The sequence below is a fragment of the Chroicocephalus ridibundus genome, chromosome 3, assembly GCF_963924245.1.
Source record: "Chroicocephalus ridibundus chromosome 3, bChrRid1.1, whole genome shotgun sequence".
Lineage (NCBI taxonomy): Eukaryota > Metazoa > Chordata > Aves > Charadriiformes > Laridae > Chroicocephalus > Chroicocephalus ridibundus.
Genome location: NC_086286.1, coordinates 127,814,846 through 127,838,700, shown reverse-complemented (window position 1 = coordinate 127,838,700; position 23,855 = coordinate 127,814,846). Strand labels below are relative to the sequence as shown.

General features: G+C 50.9%; 1 protein-coding gene across 4 annotated transcripts in view; it reads right to left on the bottom strand.

The window, feature by feature from the left end:
- The window catches only part of NCOA1 (nuclear receptor coactivator 1), a 187,337-nt gene that overhangs the window by 86,973 nt on the left and 76,509 nt on the right, over positions 1 to 23,855 (bottom strand). The window contains exon 1 of one of the 4 annotated variants that reach the window (XM_063330743.1): positions 15,855 to 15,873. The exons of 1 other annotated variant lie outside the window; for it this stretch is intronic. Coding sequence is in view for 1 of the 3 variants with exons in the window: in XM_063330740.1 (XP_063186810.1) it covers positions 2,591 to 2,611 (21 nt within the window). In the remaining 2 variants the exon portion in view is untranslated. Of the gene's footprint in view, positions 1 to 2,430; positions 2,461 to 2,590; positions 2,825 to 15,854; positions 15,874 to 23,855 lie in introns of those variants that run through there. 2 more of the 4 variants (XM_063330740.1, XM_063330742.1) reach the window with 2 other exon arrangements.

The following is a 23,855-nucleotide window of genomic DNA, read 5'->3' as shown; positions in this document are numbered from 1 at the left end:
GGCAAACACAAAGCACAGTAGATGCTCCACCTCAGCTGGCATCAATGCAGATCCTCTTGGCCACCAAGCAAAGCACACGCCGATGAACCAAAACATTTGCCTGCTTCACCCACCCAAGTCCAGGGTGACCTCTCCAACTACCAGAGATGATGCAGTTTCACCCACTCGAGAAGGACAAAACACCAGCTTCCTTCCTTTGGGTTTCCAGCTGGGACCAACAACAACAGCAGAGTCAAGTCCTTCCATCTCATACCAGAGGTGGGTAAGGCCCAGGCAACTCAAAACCGTGGAGAACTGTGACTGCTCAGAATGATCTGACGGGGTGAAGGGGGATGGTGGATGTGGAAGCACTAGAAAGAAGAAACAGCAGCAGAAAGGCTAAAAAATGGCAGATGTTGATGGTACCCAGGTTATCACATCCTCAAGATCTCAGCACACGTCTACTTGCAGGGTGTCAGGAGAGCCAGGTTGGGAGACAAAAACCAGTGGGGAAATCCTGGTGAGCCAGAGGGATGGGACAAGGCAGACGGACTGACCACCGTCAGCTCCTCCAAGGCATGAAGAGGCTCATGCAAACCCTCAGAGGAAGAAGCCAGGAGGTGTGAGGAGCACACAAGCTGGCACCTCCATCCCACCTCCAGGAATCTTGCACTGACCCCTGGACAGAAGCAGCTTGTGTCCAACACACATCTTGGTCCCAATGAGAATATGAGCATAGATCCATGAAATTCAGTTTGGATTGGATTTATTTCAAACTCAAATCACCTTCCCCCGTTTTAAGGTCTTGCACGGAGACTTGCTTCATTGCTGATGCAATGCTGAAGCGTTATTTCCCACAATACGCCGTTCACCAAGATCTCACCCTGGCCACCACCATCATCGACACGTACACAGAACCCCTAGAGGATGAGGTAAGAACTGCCCAGCGGAGAATACAAAAAAGCAAATATCACCGAGACACAACAAACTCGTGACAGGTGTGAGTCTGAGATTTTGGGGGACCTGCTTTCGGGTCCCAGCCCTTCTCAACCCTCTTGGCAAATCGCCATCTCTCTGTACCATCTTTGAAACCAATCTCTGACACACACAATACTTTCTGCTACTCTGCCTTACCAGCCCGGATCCTGCGTTTTTCATGACAAAAAAGGTTCTCTTGGCGCCACGGTGCCCCTTTTTGATTGAAGACCTACATCAGTAACATAAAAAATTTACAAGGGGTGAACAAAAGAGCTCTGAAAAAGCAGATGGAGATATAAGACTCAAGAGCAGCATCACGATACCCGACGCTTGGACCTTATCCTTGTGCTATTTAGTGATGCGCTGATGTCGTCAGCGATAAAAAAAACTGGGGGAAAAAAAAAAAAAAAAAGACAGAGCCAGGTTTGGCAACGGGAATTTGCTCGTGCCACTCAAGAGAGGTGTAGCGCTGCCTCCGGCTACAATTTATGCAGCGTTTTAAAGGTTTACATAAATCCTAAACAACCTTCTCCATCACTCCAGCCTGTTACAGCGACGCACATCCAAACCCAAGGCGCTGCCGACGTCGGGTTTACGGTGTTAAGCCCGACATCACCTTCCCCCACGCCGCGAGCTCGAGGCGACGACTGTCTTTTTATTCACCCTACGGAATCCAGCAACTCTGGGGCGGCGGGTGCTGGTGCCACGGAGAAAGGGACGGTCCCAGATCCGTGGAGCGCGTTAAAGGCAGGAGAAATTCAAGCACAGAACCTCGTGCCAGAGCCCACCGACACAGCAACCCCCCGCCAACCTCGAAGGGGCAGAGCTCCTTCAAATTGTGCAAGGCTTTGCTAAAGGCGACCCATACACATGTGAAATCATTAACTTCACCTGCTGCTTTTACTTCTCCCATCAATGATTAACAAACATTAAGCAATCAGCATTTTTTTTCTTTTCAACGAGGAATGCTTTTTTTTTTTTAAAAAGAAAAAAAAAAAACAAAACTAACGTCCTTACTTCTGCAAGTCGCCGTCAGGATCCATGCCAGCTCTACCCAGCTTAAACATTTACACATTGATTTTCAAGGTCACCGCTGAAATACGTCATTTTCTACTTAGCACACTCTTCCCCAAGCGCGCGGCTGGATTCAACGCCGGCCCCGCCGCGCGCGAGGGCGCAGCACCGACAACAGCCTCAGCAAAGTTCAAGCCATAAAAGAAATCCCAAGTAAAACGCCCGAGGGAGGGCGGCTTTGGAAAATGCAAATATCATTCATTAGCCGGACGCCGGCTTTTCTTTGCACTGGGGTAGAAATGCTGGATAAAGTGACAGCAAAGGTTCCCCCCCCCCCGCCCTCCATCCAGCATCCCAGCCAGGGGAGCGCAGGCAGCGCGGACACCCCATCGCTCGCTCCCAAACCCACCCCCCCCAACCCACCCCCCACCCCAGGGGGACGGAGCCCTGGTCCCTTACCCGAGAGCTCCCCGGCTCCGCCGCCTGCGCACCCCCCCGATGACGCCCATGCCGCCGTCAACTCGCCGGCTCCCGCTCGCTCCCCCCGGTGTGCGCTCCCCGAGCCCTTCGGCGCCCGCCGGCACACGGTGCCGCTGCCATCGCGGGCGAAAGGACTCACCGCCAGCTCCTCCCGGTCCATTCCCCGCGCTTCTGGCCGCTAACGAAACCCAGGGCACGCGCCGCAGCCACCGATGCCACCACCTGCCAGGCGGCTCCGACGGCGCCGGAGCGAGCGAGAGCAGCAACGCTCGCAGCTTGCTGTGATTGGGAACGGAACCGGTCCCGTCCTAGGGATCCTCTTTTTTTTTAGAAAATAAAAATATAAACCTCTTGAAATCAAAAGCGATGTTGCTGCTTTTTTTCTTTTTATTAATTCAGACACACGGCAGGTTTTTGATCCACGTATGCCTGTAACCCACCATCATTCGTGCCACAAATGTTATTAAACTTCGCCTCACAGCCCTCCACTACACCGCAGAAAAATTATCATTTCACATGAGGAAAAAGTAAGGTGCAAGAAAAATTCCTTTCCCCAGATCACACCAGCCCGCTCGCACCTCCCACGTCCCAGCCCAGTGACCCAGCCTGCGGCTGCTCCATCCAAAACGGGCATTTTTGCACTTAAAAGCAGCAGCTTTTTTATTTTCCCAGCTTGGAAAAGGGGCTCCTCTGAATGTCAGCTTGGACTCAGATCCGGGATAAAACCAGGATCGGGCTGCGCATCATCCTGGCAGCGATCGCCCCCCCCCCCCCCCCGCCCTCTTTTCCCCAGTGCTGATGTGGACCACGGACAGGATATTCTGCTAAAATTTTGGATGAGCCTGGCCCAGGTATGGAGCTGGGGGGGGCGGGAGGGGGAATTCAGGAGAAAAGAAAACCACAATCACCAAATTATTGTCCCCGTTCTGCTTTGCAGCAAAGGGACACGGCCAGGGGGAGCTTGGTCCCACCCACTCTTCCCAAGCAGGGACATGGGGACCCGCCGTATCTTCATACCAAGAGTCACATCACAGGCACCATCAAGGTCCGCATGTTATTTTTTTTCGAACAGCATAAGCAAAAATCCTGGGAACCTTACGGTGTTTGGGCTGTAAAATGCCTCTTTTGATCCAAATCCAAATATTTTCCATTTCGCCACCAGTGCGTCATCTGAACGCCTGATTTCAGGGACCTCAAGGAAGGTCCATCCTCTGCTGCCCCGCTCAGAGGAACATCAGTTCTCAGATTCTTTTCATCAAAACCATTTCCACCGTGGGATTTGCAGAGCAGAGGTACAGACATCAAAGAGCCGGAGGAGAAGGCGCTCCAAAAGCCACGGAGGGAGGGAACTCCAACAAGGGACCTTGAAATAATGTGTGTTGGTAGGATGGAGAGATACAGAAATGATGCTCCAGAAGACGTCAGCAAAGGAGAAAATGCTTGGAGCCACTGCAGCGGTGTTGTATCAAGGGATAACAAAGCACAAATAGTCTAAAACATTATTTAAAAAATTAAAAAGAGGAAAAAGTAGAAAAAAAGAGCTGGAGGTAGATATGGAATGAAGTCCTGGAGAACTAAAAGCCTGTATAGATACAGCTGCAGAATAACTGAATTAAAGAATAACGTCCAAGTAGCATTTTCCCAGCTCATGGCAGGGGGATGGAACTAAATGACCTTTTAAAAGTCCCTTCCCACCCAAACCGTTCTGTGATTCGGTGATTTTTTGTCCAGGGAAGATGCTGTTATCTGCACGGTAGAGCCTGCAGGACCACGGCCTTGGAACGGCCAAGCAGAGAAGACGAGAAAACGCAGGAAAGAATGTCAGGGGATGCGGAGCAGTAACATTGAGGTGTACAAAAAATTAAAATATAATTTAAAAAAAATCAGGTACTAGAGGCGCAAGCACCAGTATAATAAACACGGTCTTGACCACTGACCGCAGAGACCTTACGTGGTCCAGCTGAAACCGAGGTGGCACAAGGGGAAAGAAGGAAAACGGATGAAAGCTGTAATTAGAGAGTAATTCTTCCAAAAATCCAGCACCCAAATGAAAACCCTATTTCCTCTACACTCGAGGAATAAACTAGGCTAAAGACTAAACCCCAATCACCTGCTGAAAAACCAAGTTTCTGAGCGTGCTGTTTCAAAGCACAGCGGTTGTTGCAGGGGATACTTCCAGTTTTTCTGCTCTTTGCAGTCTGGGAGGGAATTGGGAAGTGCATAATATAAATTAAAAATCAAATAATTGAGAAATACGAGAAGTTTCAAGAGTTTACCGACAAATTCCACCCCTTCAGCTGTTCCATTTTTTACGACTTCAGCAGCAAAATAATTACCCTTGCTGGAATGGCCGGGCTCCAGCACCGAATCTGATTCCAGCTGCTGTGTTAAATGAATGATTAATAGATGTCTTTGTCCTGGCTGCATCTGCCTTCTGCGAGAACATGGATGGTAACCTGGGCTTAACACCCCAGTCCTGCCTTCGGTGTCTTTTTCGCTCCATCTCTTCGCCTCCAAGGAGGTTTGGAAGAGTGGGATGGGCGGAAGCGAACGCGGTGTCACCATAAAAAGGGAAACAAACCCAGTAAAACCCAGCTCTCCCAACGCGGAGTTAAAAGAAGAGGGAGAATTTGGAATACACCGAATTTGCAGAAGTTAGAGAGCAGTTTCATTTGCTGGCCCGTTCTCCTGGGCACCGTGATTAATTACGAAGGCTGCGGAACACAAGCGAGCCGGGGGGGGGAGACGGTTCCCCGCCAGCAGCCCCAGCCCCAGCCCCGCGTGCAGCTCATCCATCACCCCACGGCTGGCAAACCCCCATCACCCCATGGCTGGCAAACCCCCCCCACCCCACGCGCTGCTCATCCATCACCCCACGGCTGGCAAACCCCAGCCCCAGCCCCAGCTCTCCGACCTTCAGCCATTCCCAACAAAAAGAACCACCAAATACAGGTTAATCTACTTCAGTATCTTTTCTTTTTTTTCCCCCAAGGTATTTGTTAATAAAACACCGGAAACCGAGAACTTTCTAGATAAAGTAAAATAAAGTAAAATTAAAGCGGAATGGAATGGAATGGAATGGAATAGAATAGAATAGAATTATTAAAATAAAATAAAACAAAACATAACAAATAAATCTCCTTGGAAAAGCTTGCAAAAGTCTCTATTGACCGAGAGAGCTGACACGGCAACAAGAGCAGATCAGATGGGACCACCAGCCACCTCCACTCCTCTGCGCCTCGTGCTTTACATACAAACCCCACAAACCGCCCTATACTGACCAGCTACAAGATCTTCCTCTATCCACTCCAATCTTATCATCTACTAATTATTTAAAAGGACAAACATCCCATCATGACATCGATCTTGATGCTCAAGCAGCCAAGAACTCCTCCAGAAACCTGCAGCTTCTCCCCAAAGAGGGATCACAGAATCACAGAATGGTGGGGGTTGGCAGGGACCTCTGGAGATCATCCCGTCCAACCCCCGGCCACAGCAGGGTCACCCAGAGCAGGTGGCACAGGAACGCGTCCAGGCGGGGTTGGAATGTCTCCAGACACGGAGACTCCACCACCTCTCTGGGCAGCCTGTGCCAGGGCTCTGCCACCCTCACAGCAAAGAAGTTCCTCCTCATGTTGAGATGGAATTTCCCGTGTTCCACTTTGTGCCCGTTGCCCCTTGTCCTGGCCCCGGGCACCACTGAGAAGAGCCTGGCCCCATCCTCCTGACACCCACCCTTTAGCTATTGCTGAGCATTGATGAGATCCCTCTCAGCCTGCTCTGCTCCAGCTGAACAGCCCCAGGGCTCTCGGCCCTTCCTCAGCACAGAGATGCTCCATCTCTTGATCATCTCGGTAGCCCTTTGCTGTCCCCTCCCCAGCAGTTCCCTGTCCTTCTGCAACCGGGGAGCCCAGAACTGGCCCCAGTGCTCCAGCTGTGGCCTCCCCAGGGCAGAGCAGAGGGGGAGGATGACCTCCCTCCACCTGCTGGCCACACTCTTCTTGATGCCCTCACGAGACCATTGGCCTTCTTGGCCACAAGGGCACAAAAGGGATGGGCTCCTTTTCTCCAGCAGCAGCATCTCTCTGGCCCACCTGCATGTGCCTGTGCACCACAGCTGGAGCTGAGCAGAATAAATCCAGCATGGACACGCGATGCTCAGCGCTTTGCCGAGGTGATTAAATCCACACCGATGCCTTAACATCCTTTGACAGCCAAGCTCCAGAGAGGTTCCCCACCCTCTCCAGGTAGCAAACAGCATCCAAGGAGCATCCGAGGTAAATGTTTGAATGGGAAAGTGAGAACAAAATAGCTTTGTTTTATTAAAAAAAGCAACAAAACCAAGCTGCGCGTTCAAGCCTGCGTGTCTGCCGAAGCCAGCCAATTCAGCACTTTCCAGCCCAGCTTCTTCCACCACTTTAAAAAAACCCATAGGAAACTGGAAATGTCGCTAGGTTATGCTTTCTGCTTCTACAAAATGAAGTTCATGGTAAATGTCTAGTTTAAGCAACTGTCAGCACTTAATGTTTCTATTTACTCCAGTCCAAAAGAGCAAACTTTAAATAAAAACTGAACTTAATTAAGCGTGTCACATTCTTCCGGGCATGCCAGCTACAGTGGTGAGCAAGATGTTTTTCCCAGCCTCCGCGCTACCAACTCCAACACACCAACATGGGGTTTAAAAGCCCAAAGTCCCTCCCAGCCTGGAGGCTGGACTTATTGAGGAAGAAATTGGTGACAAAACACAACTCATCCCAACTTTTCTCATCTCAGAGACGCTTCATGGTTGCTCGGTCCCTGCTCTGCATCAGCGGCACCAAGGCTTACAGAGGTGTCTACATGCACGTGTAGATGTTGCAAATTCATGGCAGCTGAAGCTTTGACAGCAAAACATTAAATCACAGAACAAGAAAGACACGGAGCTGTTGGAGCGGGGCCAGAGGAGGCCCCGGAGATGCTGGGAGGGCTGGAGCCCCTCTGCTGGGAGGACAGGCTGAGAGAGCTGGGGGGGTTCAGCCTGGAGAAGAGAAGGCTCCGCGGAGACCTTCCAGCCCCTGCCAGTCCCTCAAGGGGCTCCAGGAAAGCTGGGGAGGGACTCTGGAGCAGGGAGGGGAGCCGTGGGACGAGGGGGAAGGGTTTTACACTGGAAGAGGGGAGATTGAGATGAGATATTGGGAAGAAATTCTTTGGTGTGAGGGGGGTGAGCCCCTGGCCCAGGCTGCCCAGAGAAGTGGTGGCCGCCCCATCCCTGGAGGGGTTTCAAGGCCAGGTTGGACGGGGTCTTGACGAACCTGGTCTAGTGAAAGAACACAGAATCACAGAATGGTTTGGGTGGGAAGGGACCTTAAAGATCACCCAGTGCCACCCCCTGCCCTGGGCAGGGACACTTCCCACCAGCCCAGGTTGCTCCAAGCCCCGGCCAACCTGGCCTTGAACCCCTCCAGGGATGGGGCAGCCACAGCTGCTCTGCCCACAGCAGGGGGGCTGGAATAGATAATCTTCAAAGCTCCCTTTCTACCCAAACCATTCTGTTCTTCTATGATCTTCCCATTTTTGGTTTGGTGGCCAACCCCAGATGTTACCACACAACCATCCCTGTCACCATTACAACTGGAAGGAGAAAGGTGACAACCACCCTTAGGAGCCACAGCAAAACCTACACCTTCAGCCAGCTGCCACCCTGGTGACCAGCACGAACTACTCAAGGAAGACAGGAGAGCGCGCAAAGGCACGGCCAAACCTTGGGGTTTGGGATGGGGTGGGCGAGTTGCAGAACACATGGTTCGGGCCAGGTCTAGGGTTCATAATCAGTTCACCAAATATCACCCCAAAATTTCTGAACCTTCTCCTGCGCAGTAGGTGGACGATATCTCCTCATCCCTGGATGCGTGGTAATCCGACATCACAGGACACTGCCAACAAAGAAACTTGAAATGGAAGTTACTAGGTAACAGGCAGGAGCTTATTTGCAGTACCAGCTGGGCCAGTAATCACTCATTTCTGAATGTTAAACGTGATTACCAGTGCTAAAAATCACTGTTTTTATTCTAACCACCAAAAATTTGCAGCTGCAAACTCCTCTGTGCACATCCACCTTCACGTTTTAAGGTTCTGCTCTGGAGAGATAAGTAAAAAATCCATAGCCAACACCCGGAGACCCCAGGCAGCTGGTTTTGGAACCCAGCTCCTGCCCACTAAGGGATACCCTGAAACAAATCACAGCATCACAGAATCCCAGATTGGCCGCGGTTGGAAGGGCCCTCTGGAGATCATCCCGTCCAACCCCCGGCCACAGCAGGGTCACCCAGAGCAGGTGGCACAGGAACGCGTCCAGGCGGGGTTGGAATGTCTCCAGACACGGAGACTCCACCACCTCTCTGGGCAGCCTGTGCCAGGGCTCTGCCACCCTCACAGCAAAGAAGTTCCTCCTCATGTTGAGATGGAACTTCCCATGGTCAAGTTTGTGCCCATTACCCCTTGTCCTGTCCCCGGGCACCACTGAGAAGAGCCTGGCCCCATCCTCCTGACACCCCCCCTTTCAGTATTTACAAGCGTTGATAAGATCCCCCCTCAGTTGTCTTTTTTCCAGACTGAAAAGACCCAAATCCCTCAGCCTTTCCTCATCAGAGAGATGTTCCAGTCCCCTCAGCATCCTGGTAGCCCTTTGCTGTCCCCTCTCCAGCAGTTCCCTGTCCTTCTGGAACCGGGGAGCCCAGAACCGGACCCAGCGCTCCAGATGCGAAGGCTTATTCTCCTCCAGGTTTCAGGCTGGGCTTCAGCCAGGACATCCAAGGGTAAGAGTTTGCATTTCTCCCCCAAGAACCATCTCCAAGCCAGGTGTGGACACATCTGACCATCATTTCATCTCCTCCACCACATACAACAGGACAACCGCGGACACATCACATACGTACCTACCAGCTGCAAGACCTCCTTGGCTAGAAAACACGTCTAATGATGCAAAACCTCCGCGAGCTCTGGGTAAGGGAAGGGTGAATTCTGCTGTTGAAATTGAAACTCAGCCTGGAATTGCTAAGCGACAAAAACAAAAGATGTTCTTCCCAACGGATGGCATGTGTTATAAACTCTGCAGCAGTGCAAGCTTGATATTCAGCAGTAAGAAGTGCAAACTTAGGGGGAAAAAAAAAATCAGAGCAGGCTTCTACCTCCTAAATCCCTAAAACGCCCACACCAAAGGACTCAGGTACACAGTAGACGGCGTGAATTTGGAGCGGCAACCAAGGAATCCAAGCACAAAGCCAAAATTATACAAATCAGGGTACGACTGCAAAACCACAGTCGTCATAAAACTTCCTCCTTTTATTTTGCTGAAGTGGGGGTGAGTCAACTGGGAGGATGGTACAGGGAAAGCTGTTGAAAACAACACACGATGCTCCAATGCACTTGGCTCTGTGAAGAAGAGCTCGTTGTGTGCTGCAGGGGACAGAGGTGGGCGCTCAGGGGGAATGGGGACACCTTTTTATCTCTTCTTCTGGAAAATATATGGAGGTATTTATTGAGCCAGTAGCAAGACTTGCTACATAATGCATATATGCATTTTTATATATATAAAAATTATTATTTTATATTTTTATATATATCAATGACAATTCCCCACCTTGTTGGGGACGTATCATCGGGGTACGAGATGCACAGTAAGGACACAGCTCCCACTGTTTGTCCCCAAACCCAAACGCCCAGCATCCCACCCAGAGTTGGGCAGAACCCGGAGCATCCTTATCCCCCTGGGGATCGACAGCCACACCTTGCTGGCTCTCTCCCCTTCCTTGTAACTGGGAAGGCTTCAGAACATGAGGATTTTGACAGCTGCTGTGGTCTTAGAGTCCCAGAATGGTTTGGGTTGGAAGGGACCTTAAAGACCATCCTGTTCCACCCCCTGCCCTGGGCAGGGACACCTCCCACCAGCCCAGGTTGCTGCAAGCCCCGGCCAGCCTGGCCTTGGTCTTGCTGCTGCGGGGGCATTTGGGGAGGTCTCTATCCATTCCACCACGGCAGCGTGGAGTCCCCAAATGGCCCGTGTGTGGCCCACCTTCGGGAAAAGGCATGAGCTGCTTGTTTAGCTCACGGCTGCCTCGGAAGCGGAGGTGGTATGTAGGTAAGTGCGCCTTGGGACGTACCCCCAGAGGACAGGAGCCTATTAAAACACCAGACGATTAATCTGCAGCTCAGTATGAGCAGAGACCACCGCTGAGGGGGACACTGGTGTACTAACAGCATCAGTCCTGAGGTCAGTGGTCCTGCCGTCTGATCCATTCCGAATCGATAAAACACTTCTTCAACCTTTGCTCTTCTAAGACCAGAAGGACGTTATTCTTCATACCTGGGGGCACTTTCTGGCCCCCAAGAGCTTCGCAAACGACACGGTTGGGAGCAAAGCACTATGTGCAGACCCCTCCCTTGCCAGGGGAGGGATCGATACCTCCTTGCTCCTCTCACTGTAGTTTTAATGCCTCGTAAGAGGTTCCACAACAGGCATAATTATAAACCGGTTATGAATGCAGCTGACCTCCCACGGAGCAGAGAGGTCCTCAGGGTTCAATTACGTGACAAGAGAAAACAATCAAGAGACACCCTGGGTTCAGCCCTCCTTTTAAAAATGTCTTGCCTTTGTTATTCTTACCTAATTGTAATGGCTTAGGTAACCAACCTTAATTGCGAGCCAGCTGCGTCTGCAGTGCACACAGCGGCCCCGGTACCTGCAGCGCCCGTCAACAAAACCGGGTCTGCTGAGCCGGGATCATCCAGAGCATCCGACCTATTCCCAAATGGGAATGAGCATCAAAAAGGCTCATTATGTTTTCGAATTAAAGCTCCGCTGATGACAACACTGTTTTAATGCAACACCGCTTTCTTTTTGTTCAACAGAACCTGTATCAGGAAAACTTGGGGAAAAGGCGGGTTTGGGGTTAAGGCTCAGCGCCAGGAATTGCCAACCAGGGGTTATCATAGAATCATGGAATGCTTCAGGCTGGAAGGGACCTTAAAGATCATCTAGTTCCAACGCCCTGCCATGGGCAGGGACACCTCCCACTAGACCAGGTTGCTCAGAGCCCCAGAGATGGGCTTCTGTGGTCACCTCCAACCCTCCTCCCTCTTGAGCCTGAAAAGCAGGAGAAATGCTTCTCTAATGAACCAAAGAGGGGAAAGAAAATAACTTCTTAATGCTGATCTTATTCTCCACATCCCCAGCTGCAAACGCAAGGCATTTCTACGGTGCGTCCAGAACCACACAAGAAAAATGATCCCAGTCTGACCACGAACACCCTCAGAAACCTGCTGCACACAGAGTGTCTTCAACAGGGGGATACAGGCCAGATCCCAGTTGGTCTCCACCAAGGAACACGGTGGTCTCTGTTCCCACCACAGATCTCACAGACAGTCCTGGAGCCAAGCGCTGTGCAGACAGCTCTCCTCCAGCGGTGCAACCCGGAGCGAGCACCCACCTCCCAAGGCACAGGGAAACCAGGGCCAGCCTCCAGCCATCCACCACCATCAGGATGCGAAAAACCCAGCCCGCTCTGTTACAAATTATTTTAAAAGGAAGATACGTGCGCCCATCATCATCCCCGGGCTGCCATCAGCAGCAGTTAGAGCAAAATTATATACTACTAGCAAAGCAATTTGATAAAATAGCTGCATTACAGAAGAGCGTACCCTGAGATTGCTGAAGGCAGCACGTGCGAAAAAGGGACAAAACTCATCGGAAATTTTGCAATCCTTAACCCTTAGGGATCCCAGTCTCATTATGTTCTAAAGACTCAAACGCACACAGGCTTAATCTTTTCATCTGTGCACACGCACACACACAAAAAAAAAATGCCCTGACCATTTTCTGCACCACACCGAGGGCTGAGTCTCCACCAGGCGAAGAACAAAAGGAGGGCAGACAAAAAAAAGCAGCGGGGACAAGCGGCTCTCGCTGAACGACGGACACAGCAGGAACCGGGGACCTCTTCTTTTCTACAGAAATCCTGCTGCTCAGCAAAGCCTTTGCTCTGAAACAGGCTCCCACCGACTTCCAAACCGCAGCGGGATCCCAAATCTCTGCCCTCTCGGAGGCAAGATCTGGCCGGTGGCTCAGGAGAGGGGACACTGCAATGACCTCCCAACACCCAGCACCAACACAGCTCGCCGCTGCCCTATTTACATTAATTGTTACCAAGCAAACGAACAAAAAAAAATTTCATTTTTAAATTGCTACGATTAAAAAAGCTGCACGTTATGTGGGAAAAGCACAGACCGCCTCCTCCTCTTCCCGACATGCAGCGGTGAGAAGATGAAAGGCCACTTGTTCCCTACAGGGAGCTGCTATCTGTGGTCCAGCAGCTACCCCTCTACGGCCAGGAGAAGTTTTGGGTTCAGTGTAATCCCTCACCACCAACCTCCACTTGGTTTTCTCGCAGAGTCTTCCCACTGAAGTCCATGATGAAGCCTCTCTGACCAGAAAAGCTGGCATCTTCATCTTTGCTCTTCAGAGCATCAACGCGTGCCTCAGCCACCAGAGATTAGCAGAAAGACTTTCGCAGGGCAGGACAAACTGTAGCTTCCTACTCCAGGGACTTTTTTGCATCTTCTTTAAGCCATTGCCATCGGAGAAGGGATATCGGATCAGCGAGACCTCTGCTCCAAATCCGCTCGAGCCGTGTATTACAACAGGACCCAGAGGACCTGAGAGCAGAGCATTATTATGATTGGCACCGCACAAATACGCAGAATTAGATTGTCCCTGCCCCAGATGTCAAACCCTGAATAGATTAGACTAAGTGAAAGGAAAAAAAATGAGCATCTCCATTTCATAAGCAGGGGCTGTGGCCAGAGATTTCATGATCTTGCTGAAAGCCCTAAGGAGAACCAAGCCGTGCCAGCCCAAACCCTGTAGGAAAGCTGATCTCCACAAGCAAGGACTTCACATCAGGTCTATGGACCCTTCTGGTGACCAGGCAGCTGAGGAGACCAAAGCAACCAACTCTTCTTTCCTGCTTACCACTTAGTTTTCATCTAAGCAGCCATGCCAACCTCCAGTCTTCAACCAGGCAGTGTTTCTGCAGCACCTCCACATCCTAAGGGTGGTGAGATACTGGCCCAGTTTGCCCAGAGAGGTGGTAGACGCCCCATCATTGGAAGTCTTCAAGACTCTCTGGTTCGTTGGAAAAGCATTTCTCCTGCTTTTCAGGCTCAAGAGGGAGGTGGGTTGGAGATGACCACAGGAGAAGTCCATCTCTGGGGCTCTGAGCAACCTGGTCTAGTGGGAACTGTCCCTGCCCAGGGCAGAAGGTTGGACGAGATGATCTTTAATGTCCCTTCCAACCCAAACCATTCTATGATCATGTTGATAAACCAAAATTAAAAACGTAAAGCCCAATCCACAACGACAATTATGATTTTACAACCCACACAACCGCTAAGAAGTAGGACATCTTGCTCATGCTGGGGAAGAACATAGCGCAGACCCTGCTTCCAAGAAGAAGTCAGGCCAGCTCTTGTTTTTTAGCCCTGTCCCGGGTTCTTCACGTCACCGAGGGTGCAGCGGGTCCCGATCTCAGGAAACACGTGGGTGTAAACGGGTCACTGACTTTCAGACTACACATGGCGGAGCTCTAGCTGATGTAACACAACGTAAAGGCAGGTGATGTGACCACATATGACTTCTGGGGAAACCACAGCTCGTTCCAAACAAGAGACTCCCCAAAAAAAAGCCTGCGAGCATGTGTGGGAAGAAACGAGCATCTCTTCTGAATGAAAGAGAGCAAGAGAGAAAGGCAGCACGCTGGTGAGAGTGGCACGCCGGGGGCTTGGGGTAAAGCAAGGAGTCCGGCATCACCGACACCATGGCTCAGCATCCCCAATAAAAATCCTGGGGAATTTAGGGAGGAAAAGTATCTTTTGTTCACAAAACTGCACAATTAGACCAATTTTGGTACACATAAACCCCAGGTAGAGAGGGGACAATGCTTTAGGAGTTGCTGAAGCAGAGGAATGATAAACCACATGGAGGAGGTATCTCCCCCTCTTCTTGCACATCAGTGCTGCCAGAAACGGGTCCTCACACCTTTCACTTGCCTCACGCTGCCCACAGACGTGGCGAATCACATTCAAACCACACAAGTTGGAACGATACATCTGGGTGAGAAGTGGGAGAAAACCTTTGCCCTGAAATCTCCCACCACATGCAACACCACAAAAGCCTTTCTGGTGATGTGCGTCCAGCTCTGGAGCCCTCAGCACAAGAAGGACATGGACCTGTTGGAGCGAGTCCAGAAGGAGGCCACGAAGATGATCAGAGGGCTGGAGCCCCTCTGCTGGGAGGACAGGCTGAGAGAGCTGGGGTTGTTCAGCCTGGAGAAGAGAAGGCTCCAGGGAGACCTTATAGGGGCCTTCCACTCCCTGAAGGGGGCCTACAGGAAGGCTGGGGAGGGGCTGTTTGCAAGGGCATGTAGCGATAGGACGAGGGACGATGGCTTTAAACTAGAGCAGGGCAGGTTTAGATTAGACATTAGGAAGAAGTTCTTCACAATGAGGGAGGTGAGACACTGGCCCAGGTTGCCCAGAGAGGGGGTGGAGGCCCCATCGCTAGAGACGTCCAAGGCCAGGCTGGATGAGGCTCTGAGCAACCTGATCTAGTTGAAGATGTCCCTGCTCACTGCAGGGGGGTTGGACTAGATGGCCTTTAGGGGTCCCTTCCAGCCCCACACATTCTGTGATTCTATGATGATGGGGAGAAGCTCTTGGAAAAGCACCTCCCAGGGAGGCCGTGCAATGCTCTGGGCATTAAACTTAATCTCTCCTAAACTCTCCAGAATTTGATATTGCCTCTGCTCAACCGCATTCACTTGCAGAGCAGGTCCTGCAACATTTTCCCCAGGTTGAGTAAGATCCCTCAGGGGCCAAGTCTGCTGGCAAAGAAACGGCACATTGAACGAGGGGCGTGGGCAAGGTGGTCCCCATGGCCAGCATGTGTGGCTGCAACGCATCCCCTGCTCCAGGGAGTCTCCAGAGCTTGGAGAACAAAGGTCCAGGCTGCATTTTCAGACCTACCCAGGAAAGGACCAGCCATCAGGATGGTTTCATGGGAGCAGAGCTGTTCTCAACCCCACGACCTTGACAGCGTTCTTCGGCCAACATGTGCTTCCCAGATCATAAACAACTCCCCCTAAAAACGCCCTTTGTAATCGCACAGCCAAAACAATCGCGACTTGAAAGCCACTTCCCCCAAACTGGGTTTCGCGTTGCAGAGGAGATCGTTAAAATCGCAGCATCCGAAAGAGCGAAAATGAAAATATACTGGGAGTCGCACAAGGCTCAAATTTCTCAGCGAAGGCTGCGAACGAGCAACCATGAGTGAAAACCGCTTGGAGCGATGATGACAAGGAAAATGTACTTACTGTGGTGACAAGGGACTGTGCCTTTCACTGGGTTTTTTGGTTCACCCAAAGAATCAAACGCCACCCTGAAACGCCACCGCAAAATACATGGAAACGCAGAGCAGTGGAGCCACCGGCAGGCACTTCCCAAAGCACAGCCCAGCAGTTCTGGGGTCCAGCTGAGATCCTGGCTCTGGTCTGATGGGCCAAAGCTGGAGCTAAAGAGCACCCGGGACAAAGTCATCGATGGCCAAGTACCCCCTGGGAATCGCCATGTTCCAGCATCACGAGGACAGAGCGAACCTGCACCTACTTCATCTCAACAACTTGGAAGAGGAGCAAACCCTTCTGCTTCAGGAATGTATCGGCTACTCATTCCCAGGGATCAGAAAGACATTTTCTCTGGAGAGAGGCTATTCCATCATTCCCACTGCTGGTTTCTCGCACGTTCCTGGCAGTGCTGCACGGTGCTGGACCTGGATGAACTCCAGCTCCCCGCTGACCGCTGCCATCTGCGTTCTCCCTGAGTGGCACGGATCTGCTTCCTCGGCGTAGTTACACTGGCTACAGGCAAACTGCATTTAGCGCATCTCCAGAAACTTCAGTAACCCGACAGGAGCGGGAATGCAGCGCGACCAACCCCACGAAGCAAACGAAACCCATTTTCTAACGACTGCTGTAATGCTAAAGTCCAAAAATATCATGTTTCTCGGGTGGCTCTGAAACTGAAACCAAAAGTGAGCTGGGAAGCAAAGCCACGCTCAAATTTAAAAGTATTTTTAAGAGCTTTTCTGTTTCAAAGTGCTTACTGTCCTATAAAAAAAAAAAAGGATGAAGTCTTTTCCCAAAGTATTTTTAATGGCTCCCAAGGAGTCGCTGTGCTATAAAAACTTTACGTCTTAACCAAACGTTATGAGCGTATAGGAATTTCTACGGCACTCACAAACAGCACAGCTTTGCTTTCCAGATCAACACAATTCCTCCCATGCCCAGGACAGGGAGAAATCCTACCAAAGGAACCGGAGTAAGCTCACAACTGCTTCAAATTAGCTCAACCAGGGTTTGTTTCCAGCCACATCACAGTACTTTATATATGTATGTACATTCGTACTACAAGATAGTAACACTCAAGTCGCTTTTAGCCAAAACTGGATCCTGCAAACAGGTCTATGCTGCTAGATTTTAGCCCTTACGTACTGCCCCAATAAGGTTTCCAGCCCAGACTAACTTCTAAGGAAGCACACCAAGACCCGGGAGACTCAAAGACTCCTGCGTGAGCTGGCACGAGATATATTTGCATTTAATATCCAGAAAAGCAAGTATTCCGTCTGACTGCCAAACCCAGCACCCCCCCATCCCGCTTCCTGCAAACAAGAGAAGCAGCTTCCTATTTTCATTCCAGATTCAAGCCCGTACCTACAAAAATTCATATCGAAAGCGATCATAGCTGTTAAGGGGCTCCTCCCAGCATGGCTGGACCAGTCCGGGTTGCGATCAAGATGCAAGCCATGCCAGCAGAAGAGTTCTTTTTCTACAAACGCCGTCACTCCCTGAACAAGATTTACAAACTCGGGAGACTATTTCCACCCCCCCCAACATCATTATTTCAACACGGCGGCTTGTGCCAGCACGGTGCTGGTGAGAAGACGTCATTTCTTTCCCCATATTTCGAGGAAATGAGGAGAAAGCTTCGAGGCGTGGAGCAGACCCGTGCGCTCAGCTCCCCAGCGCCGGTGCGTCGCCCTGGGCAAGACGCATCAGCCACCAGAAGCCCCCAGTGAGCCAAAGTGTCCCCATCTGTGTGCACATCGCTGCTGGGGGGCTTGCGGAGCTGGATAATGATGTCATGATGACATGTCATGATGTCGCCGTGCACCTTGGACAACTCGGCAGCAGGCAGGAGGCCCGGGGTGCTGCTCGGGCTCGGCAGCCACCAAGGTGCTTCTCCAGCATCGCCTTGCTGCAGGTCTCGGCGCGCAAGCCAAACGCCGAGCACAGTCATGCAGTCGGATCCAAAGTCGGGTCGCTTCTCTCATTTAAAGAAAGAAGGAAAAATAAATAGTGTTTTACCACGACCCTGTACTCGGCAAACAGCACACGGACTTGTAGTCACTGGCCAGCACAGCCGATACTGCACATGGAAAATGGTTACAAGCAAAACCCACTACTTCAAACAAGCTATTTTTGCCCAAACAGTACCCCTTTAAGAAAAAAAACAAAAAACACACCTCTGTTCCCATCGAATTCTTCAAATCTTCTCAATATTTCTCAAAGACCGTATTAGAGCTGTGCCAAGAGTGCTGGGGGGGCGGGAGGCGAGGGGAGACATTCCCATCCCAACTCCTTCCCTCCCCGACTTCTTCCCCAGCGCAGGGATGAAGCAGCAGAGAGAGCAGCAAGCTTTGCACGAGCGAAAACCCGTGCTCTCCAAATCGGGGGCTGCTAAATCCCCATACAGCGTTCGTTTTGCTGAGCCAGACCTGGATAAGAAGCAGCGCCGCCTTTTCAGCATGCAATTAGCAGGCTGTTAAATTTGTCTGTCGGGTGTCAGGGTGCTGGGGGATGATAAAGCGCCCCTGGACCGCGCTTACCGAGAGCGAAGGGATTCGCGAGTCAGCGGGATGAGCAGGGCAGAGCGGAGGCGCAGCGAAACCCACGGCTGGTTATCGACAGATGCTATCTGACTGCAACACCGAGAGGAAGAGACCGAGCTGAGAGAGGAAGGAAGACTTAAAAGCTAATGAATAATACCAAGAAATGGAGGTTTTACCTCTCGACCTTTGACTTTTTACCCTATAATTAGAAGAATTATGCCATTATTTAGAACGCATCTTCTGCTCCAGCAGAAACGCGCAAGCAAAACTTTTTCAGGGATTTCCGTGGAGTCCTTCTGTAGGTCCGTCCGTAATCAATTTTACTAATTAATTTTACTCCATCAGATGCCCCAGCAAACCCCAGGGCAATGGACAGCCTGAGCAGGAGTCAGGTGTGAGTTTACAGAGATTAAACTGGATCCCAACATCTCTAGGTTCTCTTCCAGGGTCCCAAACCCAGGAGCAAGAGAACTGCACGGGCAGCATCGAAAGGTGGTAAAGGGGTACCCCAAATTCACAGTGACTACAGCAAAACTGTCATCCAGCCTCTGCAATCAACGCATTTTATGGAAAAAAAAAAAATCTTAGACCCTGATTCTACCTCATTTTTTCAGCAGAGCCCTTCCAAATCAATGCTTCAGTTTAGAAGCAAAATAATTCTATTTTTGTCTGCAAGAAAAGTCACTCAGACCAAGAACTGAAGCCTCCTCCTTCCTTACCTGTGCACCTTGACGACAGCCTAGATATAAATTAGACGGACGAAAAGGTGGGTCAGGTGGATTCCAAGCTTGGTAATCAAAGTGCCATTACATTGGGAGTAGAAATTTGACATCCAAATTTCTTCTTCCAAAAAAAAAAATCAGAGTCAGTCACTGACATTGGAACTCCACTGCGAAGCCCATCTACCACCCGAAAGGTAACCAGCTGTGCTTCTCAGACCGTCTCATCCACGCTTATCCTGAGTTTCTGCTGGCAACATACTGGGCACATCATACGTTCCCTGCAGCAGAGGCTCGGCAGGCGTAGGGCTCCAGCGAGGTGCCAACCACCAGAAGAACCAAGCACTGCATAACCGTCGAGGGCTCCCTGCACGCGCTCTACCTGGGGCTCACGCCCCCTCCATTGAGGGATCTCCTCGGCAGCTCCTCGGCATATGGCACATGGATGGATGCAGAGTAGCCCTGAAGAGGACTTGAAACCTGAGACCTGGAACCCAGGAGGGCTCCTGGTCTCCCAAGAGGGGCTCCTGCACCCCCAGGCTCAGCACCCCTGAGATGGGCAACACCAGGAGGGGTCCTGCACCCCCAGACCCAGCTCCCCTAAGACTTGGAACCCAGGAGGGCTCCTGGTACCCCAAAAGGGGCTCCTGCACCCCCAGGCTCAGCATCCCTGAGGATGGGAAACACAGAAAGCGTCCTGGTCCCCCAGCAGGGGGCCTGCACCCCCACACCCAGCACCCACCAGACCCCTTTGGGGAGCACAGCCCTGCCACTGAGAAGGGCCCCCTCCTGATTCCCCCGTGCTGTCCCCAGGCACCCACCTCTCCTCCAGCTCCTCTGTCCCCAGCGCTGGCCGTCCCCTCCACCCTGGATCCCGGCCACGCTGGATCATCCCCCATCCTGGATCCCCATCCATCCCCGAACTCCAGCTGGGCTGGATCCCTGTCTCTCCTGGCTCCCCACCCACCCTGTGCCCACATCTCTCCTGGATCCCCCTGCAGTGCTGCCTCCAGCACTGGGGCCTCAGCACAGGAGAGACACGGAGCTGTTGGAGCGGGGCCAGAGGAGGCCCCGGAGGTGCTGGGAGGGCTGGAGCCCCTCTGCTGGGAGGACAGGCTGAGAGAGCTGGGAGGGTTCAGCCTGGAGAAGAGAAGGCTCCGAGGAGACCTTCCAGCCCCTTCCGGTCCCTCAAGGGGGCCTAGAATAAAGATAATGACAGGGCCTGCTGCAACAGGACAAGGGGTGATGCCTTTAAACTGAAAGAGGGGAGATTTAGACTAGATATAAGGAAGAAATTCTTTGGTGTGAGGTTGGTGAGACCCCATCCCAGGTTGCCCAGAGAGGTGGTGGCTGCCCCATCCCTGGAAACATTCCAGGCCAGGTTGGACGGGGGCTTTGAGCAACCTGCTCTGGTGGAAGATGCCCCATGGCAGGGGGTTGGACTAGATGGCCTTCAAAGGTCCTTTCCCATCCAAACCTTTCTCTGATTCTATGATTCTTGCAACCTTAAACAGCTCACCTGTATTCACATTTAGACCAGATGATCATTGTAGGACCCTTCCAACTGAAATGCTCTATTCTCCCCACCAACAACAGGCACCATGACCACTAGCCCAACTGTAGATGTCGCATCGCCCCCAGTGATGTGACTCCCATCTTCCTGATTAATGCCAAGTTGGAATGACAGCACATTCTGGGTACTTTACTGCTGGGTATTTCACACAGCTGCGAAGACGCGGACTGCTAACCTTACAGAACGTACGGTGTGACCCTCTGCTCCACACAGGCTGCCATGGGCAGAGTCCTGAGCCCACACCAAGCCCCAAAGAGAACAGCTGGGGCAGAGTCTTGCATCGGGTCAGGATCTCCATTTGCTGCTGGAGGGTGCGCAGGAGAGGCAGGCGGTGAAAAGAGTCGGTCACGCTTGACTCAGAGGGGACACGTGGGTGAGGGTGGACGAGAGGCTGAATTCTTCAGGAATGGCATTCATTTCCAGGGAATTAAACATGCAGCAACGCTCCTTCTAAGACGGAAGGTACAAGATCAAGCAAACATACCTGTGTATACTTACATCCTCATGTAAGAGTCTGTAAGCTTATATGCAAATTTTGTGGCCTTTGGATATTTTCCGAATTACCATCGTAGCTTTGGAGCTGTTACGCTTGAGCGAGCTGAGCCTCAGCCACGAGTCTGACACTGAAAAACACACCGGAGCCTGTTCTTGGTTACTGAATCTGTCACGACCGTGACCACAGAAGTGAGACTTTCCCCATGCAGCACATCCTGCCACGATTTTAAAGAAGATACTGCTAAATAGTTATGAAAACATATAGTTTTGCAGTTGTAGTGCACCAACCAGCACGGCAGCCCATGACTTCGCAGCTCCTGGCACCACCAGCCCTCTGCCCATCAGGCTTCCCCCTGGGGTGGGACATCTGACCAGCAGGTTTCCAGCACCGCTGAATTGCTGACAAAGCCCACTTTCAGACCCTAAAAATGTAAAAACATACAGGTAACGTCAGCTTAGGAAAATCCAAGGGTTGGTGTTGGCCAAGCTGCAAGCCCGTGGCTAAGCCCAGGCCGGGTGCCTTTCTTGCTGCTGTCGTAGGAGGACATTGTAGGAGACATTTCTCTCCACCTACGAAGAGAGGGGGGTGGAGGAAGCTAATACAAAACACCCTACAGCTCATTTATTTCTGCAGCAATTAATCCAGGGACAGCACAAACGAGCGTCGGCCAACTCTTAGGTGAGGTTCAGTTTTACCTCTGCTCACCTCCAAGGTGAGGAATGTTCCCTAAGGTCATCACAGCCTGGAGGAAGAGGAGGTGGGGAGTGTCTGGGTGACAGCAAAGTTTCTCCTATATGCAATTCTGAATTTTCTCTGGCATGAGGAAGTTGCCAGAAATGCACTCGATAAGCAAAAAAAAAAAAAAAAAAAAAAAAGAAAACACCAACCAACAGCAAAATGTAAACTCAGCTTTTTGGAAACTTTCAAGCAAGTAAGAAGAGCACATTGGTGTCGCATGAGTCGAGGACAACCTGCGTGAGCATGGGACTTCACCGGGCTCGCTGGCACGGTGCGGGTGAGAAGAAGAAGGAGGGGTTGCAGGACTCGTTGCAGGTCGGTTGGGAGCTCCACGCCGCCGTTACGCTGCTGGGGAACCTTCATCTGCTCAAAGGTCCTCACCCTTCCCCCAGTGCCACTCAACCTCCTTCCCTCCCCGGCCCATGATGGCACTAAAAATAGCCTGGAGAATTTGCAGAACCCCGACCGAACACAACCCGTTGCATCACTTGGATACATGGATTCATTAAGCAACCCTCTTCCGTAATCAAGACCCCATCACGACATGCCTTGCCCGCACTGACATGCGCGGCAGAAAGTCCACCCTACTACAGGGCTATTTTCAGCGGCGCTCGGTAATTGTTAAATTGCTACTTACTTTGTGCCAAAAAAACCCTGGGCACCCGGCAGCTGGTTTTAGCCAATGTTTGATTAAACGCAGTTATGTGTCCTTACATAATAACTTCAGGACCGCTCCACCGGCAAGGCGTATAATCAATTATATCGCTGTTCAGTACATCCTGAAATATTAGAAGCTCGTGTCCTAATTAAATAGTTTATTCAGGCAAAACCTAAAATTACAGGGGATAATTATGTAACAAATTAAACATTTTTCCACTGTAATCAATATCCCTAAACGCCAGGTAACTACTGATGCTGTGGCATGATAGAGTAAATGCCTGATACAGTACCACCCATTGGAGCGAGGGATTTACAATTAATAAGGAAGTTAATTTTTCATAAGAAGTTCAAAACCACACCAGGTGACCATACCGGGAAGGTGGCACCTTCCTTCCTCAATGTAAATGAAGTCGCATTGTATATAAACATATGTACACATGTGTATATCCTGGTATACAATTACATATCAATATATAACCTTCTGCACGGAACTCGTTATATATAAATATATAAACTCATGTATCAATAATATATGAATCTATAAACTCATGTATGTAACTCATATAAATATATACTCATGTATCAATAATATATCGATCTATAAACCCAGGTATATGATTCATTGCTATACACAATTCTAAAGTGTTATATACAATATATATAATGTGTGCACAGAGGGGCCCCATAAACATACACCACGTATTTAAAAATAATTAGAAAAAAGGGGGGAAAACGGAGGGAAAAAAGAAACGAAGGCCTGGAGGCCACCCCTCTCATTTTGGGGCAGAAACCCCAGACGGAGCGTGGCTGGGCGTCCCCAGCTGAGCCTTTACAGAGGAGCTGGGGACAGCCACGCTCCCCGTCACAGCAGGCTCCCACCCCCCTCCACCCACGTTTACAAGTCTCTATTTTTGGTGTACCCCACACACCTTTTATCCACATTTTCTCACCCGTCCTCTACCCCTCCAATCCCCTCAATTTATCTTTTTTTCAATGACCCATTTCCTTTACCTGCTTCCTCAAGTTAGAACCTTCATTTCAACCCATTTCCTTTATTTTACTTTCTATTTTACTTTGTTCTCCACCCCGCCACGTCTCATCTTTTCCACTACGGTTTCCATTACCTTTTTAAAGCCTTCTGACATAGAATTATTTTCTTTTTGGGAGCACAGAGGAGGTCTCGCTTAACTTGACCCAGGTTCACTGAGCATCCTCTGCATGGAGCGGCTGTTGCCAGTTTGG